Genomic DNA, 24,765 nt, shown 5'->3' on the forward strand with positions numbered 1-24,765 from the left:
CCCCAACCTTTCCTTTGTGCCCGTAGAAAAGTGTTTAATCGTGCATTTAATTGTAACAAAATGAAGAAACAAAATGAACGATTGCTTATATCTTGGATTAAAAAATCTTTTAACTACAGTACAAAACTGGTTAAAGATTCGTAAACTGGTGTTGGATATATTCAGTATCAGTTCCTATTATAATCTGCATGCATATACAGTCGCTGACAAAATTCTTGACACCTATAAATTTTGTAAAAACAACAGCCTGTAACCTGACTTTTATTTTTAATCCTTGGTTTTAGAAAGAGCTATTATGAAAGCTAAAATCCTACCCCACTTATGTTTAATATACTAAAATATACAATATTTGCTTCACTGTACAAATTGTAATTATTTGATGAGCACGGAAACATCAGCTTTTGGCATGAAAAAGTTTAATCAACTACAGAGAGTAATGTGAAAATCCCATTGAAAATTTACTTCAAATACTCTGTTGAACAAGCTGGACCAAGTGACTGGGGAGTGAGAAGTCTGGGCTTCCCTGCTCAAGCTGCCGCCCCCCGCGAGCCGACCCCAGATAAAGCGGTAGCTAATGGATGCATACTATGTTGAATTAAGTAGAGGTGCACTGAGAGCCATATTCAAAATCTTATAAAACTTCCACAAACTTTGAGGAGTCATTCATTCAGTACGGCAATGATTCAAGCAATTTATTGCCGAAGTCAACAGGAATCACAGGGAAAGCAGTCCTGCATGTCTCCCAGAGTTCATCAACATAATTTGTTTTCATCTTCCATGCTTCCTCTTTCATTCTACCCCAGACACGCTGAATGATTTTCATGTCTGGTGCCTTGATTGGCCAGTCCTGGAGGACCTTGATCTTCTTTGATTTGAGGAACTTTGATGTAGAGATGTATGTATGTGGTGGAGCGTTCACCTGCTGCAAAAATCCACCCCCTTTATGGATGAGAATATCAGAGGTGGCAATACTTCTTGATATTTTAAACTATTGATATTGCTTTCAACCCTTCAAATCTCTCCCATGCTTTCATATATATATTTTTAAATTGCCTTTGTATTAGTGCTGGTTTCAGGGCACTGATTATTCAACCAAGACATAAACTGTTGTGGTTGACACGGGGACTTGAGGTGACCAGGCCCGGTGGAGCTCCGTTATAGTGGAAAAGAGTCCTCCCGCGCAGTTGTTTTTCATACCTAAGCTTGTGAAAAACAAATCCAGCCTCTTCAAAACCTTCTTCTTGTTCTTTGTGCTTGGTGCTGAGACACATTGAAGGCGTGAACCACCTCAGTAGTGGATCTGGTCTTCAGCCTTTTGATGACAAACACTTTGATCTCAGAGTGAATCTAAGGGATGTTGTGAGATGTCAAGCTGCAGTTGAAGTGATGGTCTGGTCTGCTGGCTTTCTTTTTAAACACAACCACCGTGTGATTGATCAATTATTGATCACAAATGAGGGTGTAATCAATGATTAAGTGCATCCTATAACAAGGTGACATGACTTTTGTCTTTGCAAAAACTGACTCAATGGCCTTTACCAAGCTGTGAATGTTAGAATGGTTTTCAGCACCATTATTTGGCACCAAAACATCATCTCAAAAGCTGTTGGTATTGGAATTAGCTATTAACGATTCCTAACAACTCATCAATAAATTACATAAATCATTGCTGTACCAAATAAATGCAGTTATCTAAGCTCTAAGAAGTGTGTGAAAGATTTTTATTTTGGCTCTCACAGCACCACTACTTAAGACACTGATGTTATGCATATTTTTGTATTTGAAGCATATTATTTGTCTCATTTTTCCATGACTCTCTAGGAGCTAAAACAATTGTCATGACGATATCTTAAAGATCTGTCCTCATGAAGCGATTAATTTTCTATGGGTAAGCCTTTTTTTTTTTTTAATTTAAACATAGTTCAGGAGGTTTTCGCTTTCATAACAAACAATTTCTGATGCTAATGGAATAAATAAGTCAGGTTATAGTATGTTGCTTTCATAAAATGGGTAAGCGAAAAGACTTTTGTCAGGGACTGTAAATATGTACACATATGTGTAAATATAAACACAAATAAATTGATGTTATAAATATAAAGTAGTTACTGCTCGTATTTAGATGCAATTGATTTATTGAAACATCACAAAATTTAAAGGAGCATGTCGAATCTGATTTATTATTAGGATAGTGCAATATTATCTCTCTGTCCATCCATCCTCCCACTAAATCGTTTTATAAGATGAGGCATTGTATATTACAATAAGGGTAATGACAAAATTCGTTTACATGATAAATATACGTTCATTTATTATTGTTCGTGTACAAATTAAATGGACTAATTGTATGTACAGAAAAATCTGATTTTTTATTACTATATTGATAGTGCAAAAAACTCATATACCTGAGTAAACAGTACATGTTACATTTTTCAATTCAATATGAATGTGAACTAATTTTATTAAAAGTGTTGTTATGATGATACACGGAGCATCATCATGATCAGCCACCATCGTGAACTACAGATAACCCCATGACGTAGCACACCCACGCAAACGCGTATAGAAATCCTATATAAAAATGTCGTCTGGGCTGCGTGCGCGCGCCTGTGCGTGCGTGCGCGGGAGCGCGCCGGCTAGGGGGCTCCGAGGTTAGCGGGTCGGTGTTGGCGTGGAGTGCCGATGAAGGATGAGCTTCAGGGGCGTCCATTCCGCCGACGCTCACTGGTCTCGTGGCCAACTCTCGCGCACCCTCTGGTGCTCGCTCGCAGCCTGCCGAACTTCTCCTTCTTCTCCTCCTTTGTGTGGCCCGTTCGTCACGTTATCATTGTTGTTGTGGTGGTGCTCGTCTTCCTGCTCTTCCTCCTCCCCGTGTGTGACTGCGAGCCGCTCCGCGGAGGAGCCCAGGTCATCTGCAGCTGCGGCGGCGAAGAAGAAGAAGAAGGAGGAGAAGCAGAAGAAGAAGAAGAAGGAGAAGCAGGAGGAAAGATGGCGATCACCCACTAGCCGGAGCGGGCGCACGCATGAGACCGACAACTTTGGAGGAGAAGGACAAGATTGTAGCGGTGAGTTTTGACCATTTATTCGAACGCTACATTCTGTCACGCTTTCACGGCGGAGACGCCACTCCACTTGCGTGTGTGTGGCCGCGTTCGTTGGGGCTTTCAAGGTCTTGCGAGAACGTCGCCATTGGTGGATCATGGGATAGCTTTTCGCCTCATGCGTGACCTGGAAAGAGCTTGACCGACGACCCCTCCTCCCCCTGCCCCCCAATTCCCCCCTCCTCCACCGGGAGGCTTCATTTCTTTTCTTTTTTTTTTTTTTTTTAATGGCTCCCATGTAAGCCCAAAGTCAAGTGTCTTCTTCTCCTTGCTTCCCGGTTCATTCGCGCTCGTGCCAGTCACTTCAAATAGGGAAATAGTCTTTGTCGCTAAGATACGAGGCTTAGTTTATGACCCTCTTTCTCCTAAAAAAATAAAACGGTGTGGGGGATTAGTGAGTTAGTCATAGGAGAAGCTAGAGCACAGATGGTTGTCCTTCTTCTGTGTCCTCCATTAGGAGCTGCCATGCAAGTGTCCTGCATGAGGAGGATATGTTCCCCCTCCCGCCCGCTTCCTTAAATCTGCTGTCCACCCCCCCCCCCCCCCCCCCCCCCCCATTTGTCTCGACTGGATGATGGTGTTGCAAATGTGCTGTCATTGTGTTGATGCGGCTCCTGACTGCCTGTCACTGGTCTTGGGTCAGGTGCTTGTGTGTGTGTTTTACAGTGGAGCTCCAAGCATAAAATGGAGGCTGGCAGATGAGTCTTCCAAGGGGAGTGGAGGGAGGAGGGGGGGGGGGTGTTGCAGAACAAAGGTGGTGTTTGACATGGAGCTGCAGGGCTCGACAGATGGACGAGGACATAGAAGAAGTAGAAGCAGCGGCAGAAGTCAGGCTGCCATCTTCAGTTGAGCTAATGGAACTATGGAACTTTTGTCAATAAACACACACACACACATATATATATATATATATATATATATGTATATATATGTATAAAATTTGCTGATACTGATGCTTGACTATTTGCATCGCAGTTGAGACAAAAGTGCAATGACTACTAGTGGCCAGTAGAGCCGCCATTCTTGTTCGAGTTCTGGCTTGTGGTGCCTGAAGAAGAACAAGTAAGAAATATTTGATGGGGACTGTTGTATCGTTTCTGTTATCAGTATTATTGTTTCTGTAATAGCAAAGTTACCCAGTCCTATCTGAATATTGTGTAAAAAAAAAAAAAGACCAAAAACTCCCGCAACAAATTCAACAAACAAGGGTCCCATTATCTTGATTCAACCTTTATAGATCACCATGACCTGGATTATCAAGAAACTCCACAGATGATTTCAAGATTTGTCGTTAATCCACTTGAGATAAAGGAATAATAATCAATAAATGGTTACTGATTAATATTATCTTAAAGCGTTTAAATTAAGTGTATTACTCAGTTGTGGTCAGCAGAGGCGCTGTTGTTGTTTCTTAGTCTCAATTAGTTAAGGAGTATTAGCCTATACTTTTTTCTTATGCATTGGGTTCATTCAATGTTTTCAATGTTATGGTTTCAATACAAACATGTCACTTCTAGGAAGTTTTAAACCATAGGTTGATTAAAAATTCGGGATTTAATTACGCAGTCAGTGTTTCTCAAGCTACTGACCCTTAAGGCATCAAGGTTTGGTCAATATAGTCAATAATGTCAGAAATCAGGCAAAAATGTTACAGGCAGATTAATATTTACTGTTAAAAAGTTGAACATCCAAGCATTTGGACACATTTAATTATAGATCTCATTTGTAATTAGTTTGACAGTTACCATCAATGTTATTTAATTTACTACAACCTGCAGGACTGAAATAGAACAACATTAAGCAATGCTGATTATTTTTTTTCCCAACCCGTTTTCATTAAGTGGAAAAACTAGTTTTCTGGTGTGGAAGTAATTACACGAAGAGAAAGTAGTTTACAAATCTTTGGAGTGATTCTTCAGACCTTGGCAGAGGTCTGGGCTCTGAAGAGTAGTTGTTATGTTGTAATTAAAATACTCAGGTTGTGACTAATTTATGTTATTATTTCCCATCGCTTTATGTTAATGTAGGGTTTCTTTTGAGGGGTTTTGAAATTTGTAAAACCAACGAACACTTTGATAAAGTCCTGTAAAGTGCTCATTGTGTGCCTTGACCCTGATTGGTACTGTTGTAATATCAGTTGCAATTGTAGCAGCGTTGTATATAACTTTAAACATATTTTAACAACAGAATCAAGCAAACACTTTTAGTATATGTATTACGTATTCTAAAAATCGGTCATTTACTCGATAAGCGCTGTATCCTTTACCACTACTGCTTTTGTTCTGTCATTCAAACTCCAAACTCTACTATCAAGGCAGACAGACATTTCACACTAAATCATGGTTTTATCCAAAGTGGTTTATTTTCATCGGGAGATTTTCCATGACCATAATGCTGCTTGCTCATGTAGGGACATTTTGGGTTTTCTTGACCAAACCTCTACCAGTAATCCTACTGAGGAAATATGCGATCAACCCTATTGACTGATGGGTAAGCTATGACGAGTGATTGCATGCTGACCACCGAAGTGTTTTCACCATGTCTGTATGGATAATGTTCAGCTATGTGTGAAGTAATGACACATAGTCCCTGTCAGGACGTTCTGAAGATGTGCCTCTGATTGTGGCCAATTTAACTTAAATGACTTTCCACAGCAAAATGCCCTGGAGTTATTCAGCCTATCAAGAGACGTGTGTGTGTGTTAGTGTTCTGCAGCGGTGACTGTAGTGTGCAATGTTACTGATGAGCAGGGCGTGTTTGTGTGTTGAGAGCTTGACACAGTGTGCTGCGACAGCGCCCAGTCTGAGGAGAGTCATCCAAATCAAAATGGTGGCCATGCTCCTCTCCCCCTGGCGTGGCAGGTTCCTCGAGGAGGAGCCTGGCAGGAATCTGCTGCGCTCGACACATTTCTCTGGCAGGCCTCTGCGGTGTTGGTGGACGAGCCCTGTGCTCTTCCAACTCTCGGGTGGTGTTATTGGTCTCACTCGGAGCTGCTGCAATGCACATATCCCATTCTTGTGTTGAGTTTAGTGGCATTTCCTGTACTGTCGTTTGTTTCGAGACTCAAGATGAAATCCATGGCTGGTAGCGCTTCCTCGATTTCAAAGCAATTTTCTATTAGGAAACATTCTATATTAGAAATGGAACTGTTTGGCCGGAACCGAAAATGAGAAATGCTTGGCCGAAAATTGCAAAGCAGGTTTTTTAAAACGTTTTTTAATTTTTAATTCATTTTAATGCACTACGCCTCGCTGTGGTCAATAGACTTTGGGATCGGAGTGTAACATCACAAGCAGCGCACTGCACAGGTGGGTATAAGATGAAAATGTATTAAAACTATACTGTATACTATATGCGTATTACCTTAATTTAATTCTAGTTCAGTGTTTTAAAGCCTATTAAAATGCGACTAATTTTAATGTACCCCGTTTTTTTTGGGGGGGGGGGTAAATTTCATATTATTTATAGTATATATAATGTAACAAAAGCAGGTTTGGTCTTTATTTTGATGAATTGACTTAACAACCTCTAGACTGGAAGACTGAAGTCTAATTATTTGATTGGGTATTGTAAACATAAGTGATCAAATGGACCATTTATTGTAATTTAGTAAATAAAGCAATTCCACTTCCACCGTTTGTATTTAGTTCTTCTCAATTATATTTTGCAAAGCACCCCCAGGAAAGAAAAATCACCCTGCGACATATTTGAGAAGGACTGATTTATGCCAACTTTCATAGATTGATTGGAATCCTCCATTATTTAGGCATTTTCAGTTAACGTTTAATGCATTGACACTCTTTATCTGTCTGTTTGAAAGGCAACACATTCACTGCATACATAGTTAGCTGCTAGCGCTAATGCTGAAAACTTGTGCTGTGTCATAAAATGTCAATGTAATTGACCGGCAGTTTGTTAGTGTTCTTAATCAGTGATTGAATATGTTTATTTGATTTTTATTGTATTTTTTTTTTGGGTGGGGGCGGGGGTTGTATTTATGATGGTAGCTCTGTAATGTGACAACAATCAAAACCGATTCACTAGGACTCTAGCTTGCCACTTTGTATCCATAACATACGACAGCTATTGTGTTGTCATCCATACATTATTTATGTGTTTATTTTCAATTTCGCAATTTGCTGATAGCTTGCATGTGACGTGATGTTGTTGTATCTTCCTTGGTAGGTTTTATTCACAGTGCACATCTCACATAATTATGTGAATGTTCTATATATTTACGTCGTCATTAAAACACATACTCTTGCCGTGCAACCAAATGCCATTTTTTACCAGAGCACACTGATTAGTTGGAGGTGGATGAATCAGTCAGTGTTGAGTTTGGAAGAAATTGAAGGAATGGCTTCTCGGATTTAGCCGCATAGAGGAAACACTGCTGTCCACAGTTTTGTCTATTCAGTCAGATTTAAAAACAAAAACACTCCAGCCTTCCTATGTGGGGTTTGCATGTTCTCCCCGAGCCCATGTGGGTTCTTTCTGGGCACTCCGGCTTTAGCCCAAACTTAAAAAAAACAAAACACACACACATGTATGGCAGGTGCATTGGACATACTAAATTGTCCTTAGGTGCGATTGGGTGGGTGAATGGTTGTTTGTCTTTGTGTGCCCTGGCTTGCAACCAATTCAGGGTGTCCCTCAAGCCTGTGACCCCTTAAGTAGAAGCGGCTCTAGAAAATGGATAGATTGATGGCATTAGTTGTCAATCAATGCACCTCCAATGCATCGAATATTAGCCCACTATAACATCATGCAACTTTTGACGATACGTATTCGCTTTTGGTTATGATTTGTTAAAAGCCAAAAGAAAATGAGCTAGGAGCTAATGCCCAGATGAGAACTTGTGCTGTCTGCTGAAAATATGTGTGGCGTTTTACATTGTGATGTTTCCAGCACTGATGTTTTCTGTAACTTCTGAAGCATCTACAGTATAGCTCAGACTTGGAGTCGAAACGTGATTCACTACTTTCGAAAGAAATCAAATGGTTACTCCTTATGCCTTTTTTTTTTTTTTTAAGTGAAGATATCATAGTCCAACAGTTGAAAAAGCACATATGTCAAAATGGTAAACTGAGTGCACTTTATCTACATCACACAGTGCCCTTTTGGCAGCTGCTTCTCAGACCAAAAAAGATTTCCTTTAACTCATTCAGTCCCAAAGACGTAAGTTTTAAGAGTCCAGGCATTCAATTTAATTCATTTTAGAACAGAAAATGTATACAGTGTGGTATTGCCTTGGTGTGTTGACTTTAATCCTTTATATTTGGGTTTCCTTTTAAAGTTAATTTTAAGTGATGTAAGCTATCTCATTTATGAGCCATTTTGCTAGGATCGTTTGGTTTGGTGTGATGTTGCAATGAATCCGAAAATTGATTTATATAATTTGTGGCGAACAATGACAACCTCATGCCTAAAATGGGATTTCACGCTCTGCATGTAAGTGAAATTGTCTTTTGTGATAAAAATGAGTTGCTGCTCCCTGATAAATGGTGGAAACAACCGCTGTGATAGTGACAAACGCAACGTTATCATGCAACCAGAACATCATGCTCTTGTTTTTGTAATCTTTTGATATGATTAAAACTTGAGACTGAATAAACCTCAAAGACTATTGCTAGTTTGGATAAGACAAGGCTTTTCACACATCAGTTGCTTAAAGTTCAATTGACTGCCTTATTTTTTAAAATTTGTTTGTAAACATGTGTTATGACCTGATAGTGATGTTTCCAAACACTGTTGTTTTGCTCTTTGCTATTGTAAATATGTGATTATGTAAAATTTAAATAATTTAAAGATGAGTTAGAGTTTATTAGAAATTTAAGAAGGTCAAGGTACAGTGGAGCATTTAAAGTTATGTTAAAATTTGAGCGCATTTAAGAGGGTATAAATAATTTTTTTTTAAATGCTGTAATCATAACATCGACAGCATTAAAAGGATAACCAATAGTGCAAAGCACATAACCAATTTTTCAAATGTAAAAAGTGCTGCAAGTTAATGATACAATGTGGCTAGGTTGGCATAAAAAATTGAAACAACAGTTTAACTGGCAGTTTAAAATGTATTAATTGTATACTTTTTACATTTGAATATAGTGCATTGCCATTAGCTTGCTTTTATACTCGTATGTCAAAAACCACAATGAAGTACTCAGTCTTCTTTAATCTATGTCTTAATCTTTAATCCATTTTTTGTGTCATATCCTCAACACTCAACAAGCAAGTCATGTTTTTATTTTTTATGTGACAATATAAAAAAAAAGAAAAACGTCATGTAAATTGAGGTGTGGGCTCAGATTCTCTGCATGTTAACATTTATGAGAATACATTCAGCATTTTTTTCCTGTGAGAAAGTGAGAGCAATTTTTGCTGTATTTTAGTATTCTTAAGAACCAGTAAAGGGTTTGATGCAGCAAGGATGTGTGTTTGTGCGTGCGTGTGTTTGTATGAAACCCATCATTCTACTGGTCCCTCTCATTGCACTCGGCCATTCTTCTCCACCTGGGGCAGTGAAGGGACGCTCAAACAAAAGCAAATTGAAATGCTCCAGTGAATGCTTTCTTGATTTGATGCACAGCTAGTGAGATAGAGGCTGGCCCCTCTACTGCTGCTACTACTGCTCTTGTTACACCATTCGCTTCCTTCTTGTTGTTTGTTTGCTCAAGAGAACCTAATAGCTATGTAGCAAAATGTCACTGAAATTCAGCTATGTAGCAAAATGTCACTGAAATTCGGAAGCTTTCAGCTCTACAAGTCCACACAGAGTAAATGTTCTGGGTTCTCATCATTAGTTTATGTGCAGTATATGTTGATGGTGTGACAGTATGAAGTGTTGTAGAATGCTTGGGTTCAAATTTCAGTCCCTGGTTGAACCTAATGTGCTGCAGATTCATGTCAGGGTTAAACTTCAACAAGGAAGTGGTGTGTGTGTGTATGTGTCTGTGTGTGTGTGTGTGTGTGCGCACGTTTGCACGCGCGCGCGCGCGTGTGTGTGTGTGTGTGTGTGCACGAGAGGTGTCTTTCCAGTTTCTGTTGTCAGTTGCCACGTTACACCACCGCCAAACTGGTTCCTCTTCTGTGCTTTCCATCAGAACATCAACAGTCCCAACGTTGCCTTCTCTCTTGTGGGGCTGAAAAGAAAAATAGCTCAGTACTTTATCAGTTGGCTTATTAACACTCTGAGCATTCCAGATCTGTGGTTTGGATGGAGAATGAATGTTGTTGCTGATAAATGAAGCCCACGTTCAGGTATCCTGCCCTAATTTCAGGATTTATGGTCCTTCTTCTACCAAGACACAGCAAACCCAAGTTCTGTCAACCCAAAGCTGCCTGTGGTGGGGAGGGAAAGAGGGGAAAAAAAAGCTGAATTCTTTGGAGACGCTCGTTCTTTGGGCAGTGTGGTGCCACGAGACAAGGCCTTCATTGAGCTGGAACAGGAGCAGTCTTGTAGAAAGGATTCACTAGCTGGAAGCAACAGAGCTGTCCAAGCACGATTAAATATTTAAGGGTTTGGAAAGGAGGTCTATGTGGTAAGTTAATATTGATGGCTCTCTCATCTTTCTCACCCCCGTCTCTTAACTTGTTGAGTTACCTCAACCTGGGGAGAAACCTCGTCTAAACTTAGCCCTAGCTTTTTAAAGCTTTCCCACTACCCTAGCAAGCATTCCTGCAGCAAACCGCTTGGACTTTTTCATTCCTAATTGCATCCCATGTCCTCTTTACCCTCTTCCGTGGCTGTGTCTGGAATACTCCATCCAGACATGCTGCTGAAACTCTCCCAGTGTTAGTAAACGGGAGTGTTTGCAGCGCTGACTTCCTTGTACGCCTGACAATGTTTACTGGCATTTGTCCATTCAGGACCACTTACAAGAAACACTTTTGTGCGCCTCACAATCTTTTTCTTTTTGTGCTTGTATGGCACAGCAGAGGCCATTGTACCTATAACAGTGTAAAGATAGAGCTCATAATAATTTACTGTTCACTGTATGTGATCGTTTCCCATATAGTATTTTGAGATCATAGGTGACAACTTCGGATTGATTGATGTCGGGAAATGGTTTCCTAAGGGAGATGGCTATGTGGAATGCAAGGTTTCCTGGCGTAATTGTCCTTGTGGAAAAACACTTCCTGGTTTCTCTCCACAACCTGTCCTTGGACATTCTACACAAGCTTTAGACTTAAGTGCTGTGTTATGTGGTTGTGTGTCTGCTCTAGGATGGCTGAGTTAGTCACATTTACAGTAACTGCATTGGTTATTGTTGACAATGTGACATTGTATTGGGAATTAAAAAGAATTACTTGTTCTGTGCAATCAAATAACATGTTAACCTATTGTTGTCATCAACACCCTCATGAAGATTGTCATTAGATTCAGTTTATTTGCAGGCCGATACTAAAACATTGGAACATGGAATATTATTGGATGGTCCAATGAAGAAAACAATCAATCACTTTTTCTGATATTCTTTTGAAGGTTGATGCAAAAGCTATACTATGGAACAAAATGTTTCCAGAATAGGAAATGCTATGTTGTGATGTTCTGCAACTTTCTGGCAATAGAGATGGGACCATACTTTTGAAAGCCTATTTCACAGACTTGACAGCTTATTCATAAGCAAACGAAAACAAAAAATGTTGGTAGGTTAAATGCTGTGTTGATGGCATAGGTAAATAAAGGCCCAGATTCTGATTTGATTCTCAAAACATACATTGGTGTAATTGAACAGCTTACGTGATGAGTGTGTAGCGACACCATACAATGAGATAATAAAAAAAAGAGAACTTTGTGATAGCTTGTTGATAGGGAGGTAAAACTGAAAAATTGTTTATTGTGATGGATGTATTGGAGAAATTATTTTATTGAACTTGAGATAAGACCCTCTGGGAGAAGCCAAGTAATGCCAGTGACATTGTACAAAAAATATAAAAATAGCAATACCTTAAGCTACTGTTAACCAATCACGTTAGAATGGAATGTTCAATCATGATCCTCAAAACGGATTATGTTGCTCTGGTATTCTAAATGTGAGGGCGCCCATATTTAATGTCCAGAGAAACTTGGACATGTGTCTTGCAGGCTTGTGTGACAGGGTGACTCAACTCTCCCAAATTTAGAGCTAGCATTTCCTGTATTCTCTCAGCGGCCATTTTCTTTAGCTTCTGCTAAAGGCAAGCAATGACAGTCTGCAGAGGAACCAGCAGGACAGTTTAAGCATTTCCATCTGTGTAACATGATAGTGAAGCAGCAGTTCTTCTCTGTGCTCTCAAAGGGCCTACGAAAGACCTCGAGGAGCTCAAAATGGTGGACGGTTGTGCCACCGATACTCCAGTGTGACAGACTGCCTGTCCTTGACTGCAGTATGAAATAGAGCCCTCGGTCTGGCGTTGGCCCGGGCTTTGGCTGTGATGCAGAAGATAATTCTGGCTGCCCCAAGAGAGCTGAGGAAGCAGCCAAGTGAAGTGACTATACACCAAAGAAAGATTGAGCAGACTTCCAGACAACTCCAGCCATGCACGTCTGCTTCCTCTTATCTCTCTTCTAAGCCCATTGGACTTCCTCGGTGTTCATTGTGTTTGTTAAAAAAAAAAAAAAAAAAAAAAGGACAAAGACACAGTTGTTTAATCTACAAGGATTGAAGAATGACATCATATAGGGATACATCACGACTGCTAAACCCTGCTTTCACTGGTCTGAACCAGCTGTCGGGACTAATAGGCATATGAATTGATGGTTAAACATGCTCTAGCTTGTGTTGAATTGATTCAATCTAAAGCAATTGAGAGCACTACTTGGCTGCAACCGGCAGAGGCAATGTTGTTTCAACTTGTTTGCTGGTCATTTATGGACATTGTAGAGAGAGATTCGTCCCAGAAGTGATCAAGGTAATCACATAATTTATTCAATTCAAGCCAATTTATCCTGAGTTGAACCAGTGAACCAAACCAATAAAATAATGTGAACCAAGAGGTTTTAGTGCACCTTAACAGAATGTTAGGTAAGTCACAGGTTTCATCTGTTGCTGGGTTACAATTCTGCTTATAGTTTGGTGGAGAGGTCTTAAAATTCGGTAGACTTGGCTTTTTCATTCCTGAAATTCCTGAAATTCTGCATAAGAGAACCAAAATGTAGCATGGAAAGATATTGCATTGGTTACATGTAAAGGGATCAAAGTCATACAATAATTTTTGATGTAATAAAATATGAGATAATCATTATTTATGGATGTTGTTGTAAATTGTTAGACTACGTAAACAATGAAGAAATGAACCAGCAGTGATGATTTGTCAATTTAAGCGGGCTGTAATTGACCTATTTAATCGTCAGACCGATTTAATCAGTCAGGTCTTCCTGAACATTACAGGCGTGAAGGTCCGCAAATCACCCCAGCAGCTTCATGGTGTCAGCCTAGGAGATGTCATCAAGTGGCTGCCTTAAAGACACTAGGAGAGGGTCATTAATGCTCCTCCTAATCTGCTTGGTCGTTATCTTGTGCAAAATAGGCCAAATGTTGCTACTTAATTCTCTGTGTAACACACCCCTCCCGCCCTTGCTACTCTTTTTCAGCAGGCAGAGCACTTTGCAAAACAGAAGGCTACCCTTGGAGCAAGGTTACCACAATGGCTGCTTCTCCACCAATTTTTTATGCGGCTTTGGATAGCAAACGTGGCCTCAGCGAGTCGTTAATTGCGTGGACTTGCGAATAAAGATAAAAAGAGTTGTCTGTCTGGATGGGTGGCTGATGTCAGGTAGCCATCTGTCACTTGGAGACGGTCTGACCTTGCAGTATGGAAGATGCAGACATAAAATATGGGATTAGTGTTTTGCTGCTTGTAGCATTCCTTTTGCTATCCCCTCTGCTGAAATACTCTTGGTCATACATTCTGTTAGCCATGTCACGATTTAGCTAGAATTTCAGATGCTAAACCTCTTTAGTTCTGGTTCTATTCCAGTCAAGCAGTGTTGAATGGGACGCTGATGGTCATAAAACTGAAACCTTGAAGAGGATGGTCTTTGAGGCCTACTGCATTACACTGCAGTACTTTCTTTTTTTTAATGTCCTGTGAATGTGACACCAGTGAAGGTCAGTCTGCAGACAGATCAGCAAAGCTCTCTGGATTGCAGTGCCCAAGCAGCTCTGCACCTTCATTTTCCATTGCCTCTAGAGACACTCAGCGTTTTGCTTGTCTGTCCTCACAAAACCTAGCTTTCTTCCTCCTTCCTTCGGCTTTTGAACATGAACGGCAACAGTTTGTGTTTTTGCTCTGTGAACACCAAACTTGTCTCATTTAGATCAGCTCAACTGCTATTAACATCCACCAAAAGAGAGATTAATCATATCTACAATTTAAATGTCTAATAATAATCTTTCGAAATAGCTGTGCATTGTATACATTTTTTTAAATGGGGAAATTATGAATTTTGAATCTATTAGTTTTAAATGTCAGAAATAGTACTAATAGTGCTGATGAAACTCCAATCTAATCTGATTAAATGGAGAACGGTAAATAGCACGATCTGAAATCCAACTCGCAAAAATACCAAAATGCTAAACAAGCAAGTTTGGGGTAATTTTTGAACATTCATGAAAGTCTGGAGACACACATCTTGTCAGGAAACTTTAAAGATGAGTAAAAGATTGGCTCCATTTCAGTTTAACTCTTTTCTTACATCATATAATCACTGGGCCACTCAAAAACGTGTATAGGTTCGAGTGTAAATATTCTTAATGTATTCATTTGTCATAATCTATTAACTCCATCTAGGAAGTGATGCAGTTTGAATCCGAAGATGCAACTCTTGCAGGGTGGTCATAATTCCATTTTATTGACCACCATTCTACCCTTCTATTTTCTATAGCCTCTTATCCTCACTAGGTTCACTGGCTTGCTGGTGCCTATCCCAGCCGTCTTCGGGCAGTAGCCAGCCCATTTTGTCTTAAAACAATCAAGCTAGAAAGCAGTGCACTACCATGATTATGCTAGTTTCATATGTCCAAACTCTCCTAGCCTTCTATAACTTCAGCAGGGCTACTAAAAAGCAACTTCAATGAAAACTCAATACAAGTATAGATGAGCAAGTACCAAAACTTGGGCTGAAAACTGGCCATATTTCAAGGCAATGGTACGTGTGAGAGCGGAAGTTACAAATGATACAAATAGAAAATTGCTATTTCATGAATTGTTTAAGGAAAATGCGATATACAATATTGAAAAATAAACCATTTATTTTCTGGTGGGGGGACGGCCCTCCAAAGTATTAGTGGTATCTGTGCTTTGAACTCAAATGGAGTTCTGATATTGCTATCAGTCTGACAAAAAGTGGTGTCGGGCATCTCTAATCACTAGAATCAAATCCCAAAACTATACAGACCTGAAAACTGAAAAGGCATGCGGTTACTCTCGTCTAGATGAGTAGTATATCACTTTTCATCACAGTCACATTTCAGCGTTTGTGATAAGACAAAACAGTGATCTGGCTGTCTTCCATCTGAGCAGAGGACAGAGGTTCCTGAAATGACGCGATCACATGATGCCGTTCATTTGAGGAAGTCTGAATACACTTGAGATGAGACATCGATTTCCACCAGCTGATCAATGAACTCTTGCGCCTTTTCAGATGAGAGATGGAACTCGTTCATCATGTTCAGCCATGAGAATTTTGTCATAACGATTTTAGTCATACACTGGAATGCAATCAAGAGAAAGTGGGACGAATATACAGAACAACTTTTTGAAATACATCACCACAACAATTTAAAACTTGAATCAAGCCAAAACCTCATTACTTCACACACTAGACTTGCACTATTTTCAACATTAAAAATTAAAACAAGCAAGTCCAGCCAGCTGTTGACCAGATGTCCACTTTCAATGTTCTAGCACTTACATAACTAAATCCAAAATTTAGAAAAAAAAAAACTAGAAAGTGTATCCACTCTAAATTGTTGATTTTGAAAACTCACATGGTTTTAAAGCTATAGCCTAAGTCAGTTTTAGTAGCTAGTTGAAGCTAATTATAGGGATCTCAAGAGAAAAGGGTTTCAGTACAAGATCCAAAGCGCAAAAAAGGCCTTCACTAGAATAGTAGTAAGGTTTTGGAATGCTCTTGCCAGACTCTAGAACTGGATCATATTCAGCATTTGTCAGGTGGTCAGAAAAAGATCAATAGAAGATGCATGATGGACATGTGATGATAGTTGGCATATGACAGTTTGGGGCAAACAATTCTGACATGGAGAAGATTGGGCTTTTAGGATAGAGACATTTATTTGCCTACTGAATATAGATTATTTTTATGAACACAGTATAGTTTTCCAAGTATTGGTATAACAATGAAGTTTTGCATGTATGCTCCTTGAGTGGCTAATGAGTGGCTTCTTAAAAAGAATGATAAATCGAATTTCTGTATCAATGTTTTCAGTTTTTCAGTCTTTAATATATATGCTATAGAAAACTTTTTTCTTTTTTTTCTTTTTTTTTTTTTTACAAATATTGCCCAATATATTGCACTATGTATTCCAACATGCCTTTGCTATATTGCAATATGCAGTCAAGCAGACATTTTAAAAATATATACGTTTTATGTTACAATTTTCCTGTAATGAATGTATGACCCTACTTCATTGTTGGCTTCTGGCCAGTCAGCCTAGAATTAGCCTTGCTCCAACATGATACTCACTTTTTGATAAAAGAATACAATCCCATATGAATTTATCACACATCTTTGCAACATGCATACCGCATGTGTCATTGTCCTTAGAGCAATCTTTCTCTTAATATGCAGCCCTTTCCTCTGCCATTGAATGGTATTCAGTTGTTCTACCTGTGGCACTGTTGGTGGCAAACATATTAATAATAATAAAAAAAAATCATGGACAAACTTAAGTGAAACTGGATGTAATTTCCCTCAAAACTACTAATATTGTTTTTATTTTTCATGAAACACTGATCTACGAAATGTCGTCAAACAAATTCCAATGGAACATCTTCAACTAGAAAAGCATCCTTTGCTGTAGCCTCGCGCCAAATGTTTACACATGGTTATGGTATGACAATGTTAATTACCAACTACTTTAATTAGAATCCACTAAATGTCAGTATTTTTTTCATATGATATGTAGTAGCAGGTTCTTAGGCGGGGTCCAGAATGTCTTTTACAATTTAAAGGATTGATTTGGTTTAAACAATCGTGGCTTTAAAACTTAACAATTATGGCTATTTTTAGGAGGGGGCAAAAACACACTATGCACTTCACCTTCTCTTAAGCTGCCCTTTTCCATGAAGTCCTTTGTTTACTGTCAACATAGGCCAAGAGGGCCTTTTTGTAAAGGAAACCCCAATACAAGAATCTATAGTACAGTATTGTAACATATTTACAAAAATTCTAAACATTTTGAATAAGTTTGCATACTCTTTGTAATTCCACCTTCTTTTGACTCGTAAAGTGTAATGGTTATGCCCTTTATCACTGCATATTGTGAGTAAGGCCTATTGGAATATGAAGGTCTGTCAAGTCAAACCAGGTTTTTTTTTTTTTTTCCTAAACCACTGTTGTTATCTACAACATGCCAACTGATACAAAGCCGAGTCTGAGCCAGCAAGAGTGTGATTTTAAGCACACCACAGCATTCGCAAGGCATGTAAAGGTTTTGTTTTTGGGAAGGGGTGTCCTCTGTATTTACCCAATGACTTAGTGCATTTACAAACCTTCATGGCATCCAAAGAGGGACAAGATCAGCAAGTTGGTCAGGTATACATTTTGTCAGAGGGCCAAAAGTAACCTTTGCCATGTTTTTTTTTCACTGGGTGACTGTACTGTGCTCAGTTGTCTAATTGATCTTTTTTTTTTTTAACCCTTTTCCAAACTAACGTGTTTGACAAATTCGATGCTTCTAATGCTGTGAAAGATCTTTAAGAAACCAAGGCTTGTGTTGTTGGAACTACAGAAATGTCAGGAAAAACAACTAGGATGTAAGGAAAAAAAATGACAAGGATAGCCCAAATTTAGTTGGGTTACTTCTGGGGTTCAAACTTGGAATGTTTGCGCTCTTTTACATGGGATAATTAACTAGAATATTTTTTCCCTAAATTAGATTAGGCAAGAGTCTACAATGTAAGAATGGTCTGGATGTGACATGAAGTATGCTACTTTAGACAGCTAACATTCACATTTTATGGCAGCCTTGATCTTTTTTAGGGTGGCATATAAAAATAAAAGCAGGATAGTAAACGACAGTCTTGGTCATACTGTAAGGTTAAGAATTTGCAACAAACACAATGAAGTTAGCTGTTTTAGGTCTCAAACTAAAAGATTATAGAGTTTGTCAATGACCTCGCAGATCTTACTCATTTGCAAACCCGTAGCAATTCAAAGAAAAATGTAGTTTGCATAGACATGTCATTGTGTTGTGTTCCTTTTGGATAAGTGTTATTACAATTGTGCGCATCTGCATCCAATCCCACTCCATCTTGTATATAAGACTTTTGAGCAGGTATTGCATGGCAACATGTGATACGGTGAGTTTTCAGGAGCCTCAAACATCACAGGATAAGCGGTTTACATCTTTAACCTACATGGCCTCTCTCTTTCCTGGGTGGTGATGTAATGTTTTCTAATGTTCTTGTAGTTAGAGGACACTCCTCTCCATTGAGCTTCTCTCTTTATGGGAATTTCACTGAATTAGTGCAAGTGGATTTTTTTACCCTCCTATTTTCAGTTATTTAAAGTATTGCATGTATTTTCTATGGCATTTTCATGGTACTTCCAGGCTTCTTGCTGTGCATAGAGAACTTACAATGAATTTAGATTCTCAGTCCTGATTCATTTTGGAGCCTATTAGTAGGACAAATCCACTCTTAATGCACTTCAGACATAAGGATAATCTTATAAGACATTTTTTTTAAGACATAAGGTAGTAGGGACTTGATGTCTTTCATCAGAAATGAGCAAAATTGGGACAAAAGCAGCCTGGTACCAGGTTTTTAAAGAGCAGGGTATCATTCACAGTTTACTTGTATATCAGTTGGCACAACAAAGCATTCGGCCCCTTCTCTCCATTAGAACATTAAATTTGTTTTTCCTATGCATTTTGTTCCCTCATAAACTCTATTTTTAAGTCACTATTTGTTGAGAATTCTATCCAGAGTGAAGACTGTCCATACCAGCTCGGGCATGCAGACGTGATAATGCATCTTTTATTTTTTTCTTATTGAGTTATACTGTTTTATTTTGCTCACTGACTTCTTTGCACGCACAGTGTCAGAGTGCAGATTTGTCTCCCTAGCTTTTATTGGTTGTTATATTCAGGAGCACTTTTATGCTGTTAAACACATGGGAATAAGATTTACATTTTCCTGTGGTTCCGAAAAAGTCAAGGATTATTTTTGTTACATTCTGACATTTACCTTTTACAAATTGAGGCACAATCTCAGCTAAAAATAGGTTAATGTCACCAGTTGTCAGCTATTGTTTATTTGTAGTAGGCCCTTCTCCACCGAACGGTTTCTACGTTGTACCACTCTGGCTTGCGCTACTCTACTCCACACCCGGGAGCCCCTCCTCACCTCACCAGTGGTGATGGTAGCGAGCACACTGCATACGATAACAAAAAAACAAGGGCGAATGCCGCCGAAGGATTATTGTACTTTGTGCTTGGATTGTGGCTGCTTTGACATCAAGTCCATCAAAATAAGGTTGTGGATGCAAAAGCTGTTTATTTTTTTTCCTCTTTGTCGTTGGTCATTAATGGTTTTCCCCGTCTAGTTTTCCATGCCACATATTCGAATCTGTCTTGGGCCTATGAATGGCATTCAAAGTATTCACAGCACGTTTTGTAACTGGACTACTTTTTTTTAGAACGACAACGAAACGGGTATCAGAAAAAGCAAGCAGGGTAGAGTAGAGCCACGTAGATTTTTCGGTGGAAACTGATTTTGCCGAGTAGAGCAGGTTAGATAACAGATTGACTTTAAAGATAATTTGCAACACTTCCAACAAAGAAAACAACTAATATTTTGGGGATTTTAAAAACCTCTTTATATATATTGCAACTTCCTGGAGACAAATAGCTTTTGGCTTATGTGCATACACTGGTTCAGACGTAGAATAAGCTCTGTTCCAATTGACTGGTCAAAGGTCAGGAATGTTCGGACTACACATTAGCTGTGTAATGGTAGCTAGAGATACAGGTGGCTAGGCAAAATGAATGTGTGTAGATGATGGGAAGTAAACACCAATCCTGTTGGTAGACTATTAAAAACCACAAAGGCTAAAGTTGAAAACTGATTCTGTTAAGTGCGAAGGCCAATGAAATAAAGACCCCACAGATCTTATTTACTTGCAGATGTTCAGTAAAATGTAGTGGACACCAAGAAGATTGCTCACGCTACGGAATGTTTCTTATTCATTATGCTCAGACATTTTGGGATGAAAGATTTTTCTACTGCCACTCTGGACAGTTGAAGTCTTCTTTGAAGATGTGCTATCAGGCCCTGTGTTGTAAAGCCATAGATGTTTTTCCTTCTTGATAACATGAGATAGCAATAGCCAACAGTTGCGGACGAAGCCTCAGCCCTTCTAATCAGCTTAATGCTGGCTTACTCAAAGGCCTTCTTTCAAGCGATGCAGCTGCAGAGTGGTGGGTGTGACTGACTACTGGCAGTGCTTGCCGATGCAGCGAGACCGGTTGGTGATTAACAAATGTCTGTAGACTTTGGAATCTGGGGAGCCCAGTCTGATGGCTTTGTCCTGCATTGCTCTCCACCAAAAATTCTTCCAGGTTGCTCCGTCATGCTCCCTCCTCCTCCCACCCTTCCCCTTCTGGCCTGCTATATCCCCCTTTTGCCCCTTCCCTTGCTCTCCTGAGGTCCTGCAGAACTCACAGATAAAGAAGTTCAAACATGCCTTGCATTTTTAGACCCCCTTGTGGAATGTCGTTGGCGGATTCCATAAAACAAGTGGAGGCAGAGGAGAGGCTTTACCGCTGTCCTTTTCCACAAAGGTTTGATGCAACTCATCCCAGAGCGCAAACCCTGGCATTTCTCTGAGAATCTCCTGATGCGACAGATAATGTCCTGAGAAATGAGAGGCGGAGTTGTGCCGGTGAGAGTGTGAGATGCTTTCTGCTGAGCTTGTGTTGTACATCTGGCCGATAGATTTCTGTCAGCACTTCCTCTGTGACAGGCCGCCCAGCCCTTTTTTTTTTTCCTCGCTGAGGAAGAGGATCAGGTCTGTGGGTCCATGTTGTGCTGCTGGCTGAACACCTAAGTGCACATAGTCAGCTCTTAAAATGGCTGCCCTTGAAGCTCAGCTCAGAGGAGGATCTGAGCAGCTCAGTCTATGCCTGTCAGAACTCCAGCTGACTAGATGAAAGCAGATGTACTATCGCCCCATAAACTTGGTGTAGCACGACGAAGGCTTCGCCAACTCCTGGCAGATGGTGTTTTTCTTTTTATCCCGTCTTGATATTCATGTCAAGAATACTGGCATTTGGAGGCCACTTGGTGGAAAACAGTGTTGAAATGCCAAGAGAGCAGGGCGTGACAGTAACATGACTCCAAAACAATGGATCTCCTGCTTGCTCAGGGCCATTGTGTCTCACATGGAGCTCTTCCTTGGTCGACCAGTTGTGCGGGGAAAGCTGGTTGAGTTCTGCCACACACTCTGGATTTCGAGGTTGTTTAGTATTCAGGTCAACAGACTGACTGCTTTAGCACAAAGGCTTATGTTATAGCTCAAAGGCTACAAGAGAAACAATCATTTCTGGGAAAAATTACCTACGTAATTCATGTGATAGATGTTCCAATGACTTTGTGTTAGAATTTACATGAGCAAATCCTTTTTAGAATCAATTATTGAATATATTATTCCAGGGATTACTCACCTAAAAATAAACATTATTTTTATTTGATGTTCTTAAAAACAAGGGTGTGGTTTCATGCTCCCTCGCGACTGTCATCCTCACCTGGTATTTTTTTATGTTCATATATCCCACAATAATTGCACCACTTTACACTCAACACTGCCTAGTGATAATTGGAGACAAAGGCAAGCCATACCATTGCGAAAATAAGTTAGTTGGAAACAAGCACTGAGACAAGTTTAACCTGTCATGACTAGTTAGTGGAAGACTCTTGGATCCCGTGACTGTGATGGGATGTACTGTGATGAGGCTTAAGCTTGTTCAGTGTTAATTTAACTGTAAATCTAGGTTGTTGTTTCTTGTGGCAGCAGGCATCCACCAAATGGATTCTCAATGTCACACGTACATATTCCTCTGTTGCCATACTGCAAAGCAGAGCTTCATTATCCCCGCTTTGCAGTGCTTCCATAACTTTATTATTAATATTGAGAAGCACTGGTTTATAGTGACCCCAAAACTTAGGCATGTTTAGATTTTTTAAAAATGACTGTTGAGAGGAAGGAAATCATACATGATCCGTCAGCAACAAATGTCCATGCAAAAATGGAAAGTGGCTATATTGGTTTGTGGTTAATGTTAGTACAAATGTTTGTGTCAACCAATTTTTATCATTATTTTTACCAAGTAGGAGTTGTATATTTTATTGCCAACCAAAATATTGCCTCATATCCCTGCAATGAAACTTGGGATATCAAGCTACACAGCCGTGAAATGATGATGAACTACGGTAGCGTTCCAAAACTATTCTGAAGGAAATGTAAAGCTGTCATCCCTCAATCTTAATTGAACACAGTTGATACAATTTGATGGAATATTCTGCTCTAAATGCTGTTGTGATGAGCTGCTGACCAGCTGACGCTTATCCCAAGGTAATAAAAAATGAGATGAATCAGGCCATAATCCCTCTACAGTCATTCCATTGTTCCTGGAATGATGCTATGCCCAATAAGGGACACTACTACTAACAGTACAACAGAAATCATTCAAGTGTTTTTGTCAATAGTGGTTTACAGATTTAATTCAGAGCTATCTTCAAGTGTCTGCTACTAGCCAAATACCTGACTTCCAGCCATAAGTTTCATTTATTTATGTTCCTCTCTCAGGGAAGTAGATATTTTACACTTGATTATAGCTAATTGAATTTTAGAAACAAGCCCTTTGTAAAATTGTGTACAACCAACTCTTTTTTTAAATCACACTACTGTCTGACACCAACTTAGTTATGGCACAGAAGGGGTGCATGAGAGATTTACTGATAATTGAGAGTAGGGTGTTCAGTATTGAATATCGAACTAGTCAAATTGGGATACAATTTTATTTTGCAAAAAGTTGTATTACAAACCCATTTTTCTGACCCCTATTTATTAAATATTGTTGTTTATTTGGTATCGTTTTGCATTTTCACACAGGGGGTATAGCGCTTTGATAATTGATTATTAATTTTGACAAGTGTGGATAAGTGGCTATAAAAAATGGACGGATGGATAGTTGTGTTAGTGGTTGATGTCTGCTGTGGCATACCTCCTGGCAGCATTATTGTGCCACTTTCAAATATGTTATGTAAACAAGATGTCAAAACAAGTTCAATAAAGCAACATAGCATCATAGTAACCAACTACAAAATGCCCCCCCCCACACCCTGCATTTTTGGTTTTTAAAAGGGCAATTCAAGACAGATTATTGCTGTTAAAAATACCTGAAAAAATTATGTATATTATATAAAATTATATATTGCTGTTAAAAATAAAAAGCTGTTTGTATAATAAGCACATGATCAAGAAAATGCACGAACATAAAATAGATTGCATGAAGCCTTGCATTTACAGTTTTTCTTCAATTTGTCATAGCACTTTAATCTTCTCATTTGTGGAGTCTTTGAAACACAGTACAAAGATGCTCTTTTACACTAGTTTTAAAGAAAAGGTTTCCTTTTTTTTTTTTTTTTTTTTTTTTTTTTAATAAAGGTTCCTTTTGACCACACAGTCATGGACATTTGAAAGTGTAAAACTGACTTGCTGGTCAGTTGCTCGCTTATTATGTTGCGAGGCTTCACGGTCGATACATATATATATTTTCTTAGCAAACATATATTTTTTTAGGCAACAGCAACAGGTTGTCTTTAATGTTTTGATCTAAATACGTTTTGTCTTTTTATTTTTCTCCCAAGGTTTCCCTGATTTTCCAGGGAGTGCTCCCCCTTTTTGGTGATGGAGGTACTGCAATGCGACGATTGTGACTTCCGTGCTGACTCTTACGATGACTTGAAGAGCCACATTCAGGAAGTGCACAAGGTCTTCCTGCAGCCCACAGACACAGATGATTCGGACTCACTGAAAGATGAGGAGGAGGAGGAGGAAGAAGACAATGACAACGACGATGTCATGGTCAAGCAAGCGGAGGAGGAAGCAGGAGCGCAGGAAACCGGAGACAAGGATAACAGGAATTATACACCACCTAAAGCTGGAATGAGTAAGCCTCCCAAATAAATTTAAGATGTTACAGTTAATTTACCCAGCCTTTAGACACACAGCTCTGCATAAAAGAATCATTGTTTTTTTAAGAGGGTAATGCATATCGATGTACTCATAATAATTATAATAATAATCATCATCATCATCATCATAAAAAGACTCTTGGTATTCACAGTAATGATGACAGTAAAAGTGTAAACATAACGAGATTATGTTCACATTATTTAAATGTGAAGGTAAATCCTGTTAAGGGTCAGAAAGTAT

At 39.3% G+C, this 24,765-nt stretch overlaps 1 protein-coding gene across 3 annotated transcripts in view; it reads left to right on the top strand.

Moving 5' to 3' along the window:
• The first annotated feature begins 2,825 nt into the window (after positions 1–2,825).
• The window catches only part of znf462 (zinc finger protein 462), a 45,499-nt gene continuing 23,559 nt past the window's right edge, over positions 2,826–24,765 (top strand). For all 3 annotated transcript variants that reach the window (XM_088434218.1, XM_088434217.1, XM_088434219.1), the window contains exons 1-2: positions 2,826–3,062; positions 24,198–24,499. In XM_088434218.1, the coding sequence (XP_088290344.1) occupies positions 24,238–24,499 (262 nt within the window). In that variant the 5' untranslated portion in view covers positions 2,826–3,062; positions 24,198–24,237. The remainder of the gene's footprint in view (positions 3,063–24,197; positions 24,500–24,765) is intronic.

The sequence above is a fragment of the Hippichthys cyanospilos genome, chromosome 15 (assembly GCF_059441005.1).
Source record: "Hippichthys cyanospilos isolate Australia breed blue-spotted pipefish chromosome 15, RoL_Hcya_1.0, whole genome shotgun sequence".
Lineage (NCBI taxonomy): Eukaryota > Metazoa > Chordata > Actinopteri > Syngnathiformes > Syngnathidae > Hippichthys > Hippichthys cyanospilos.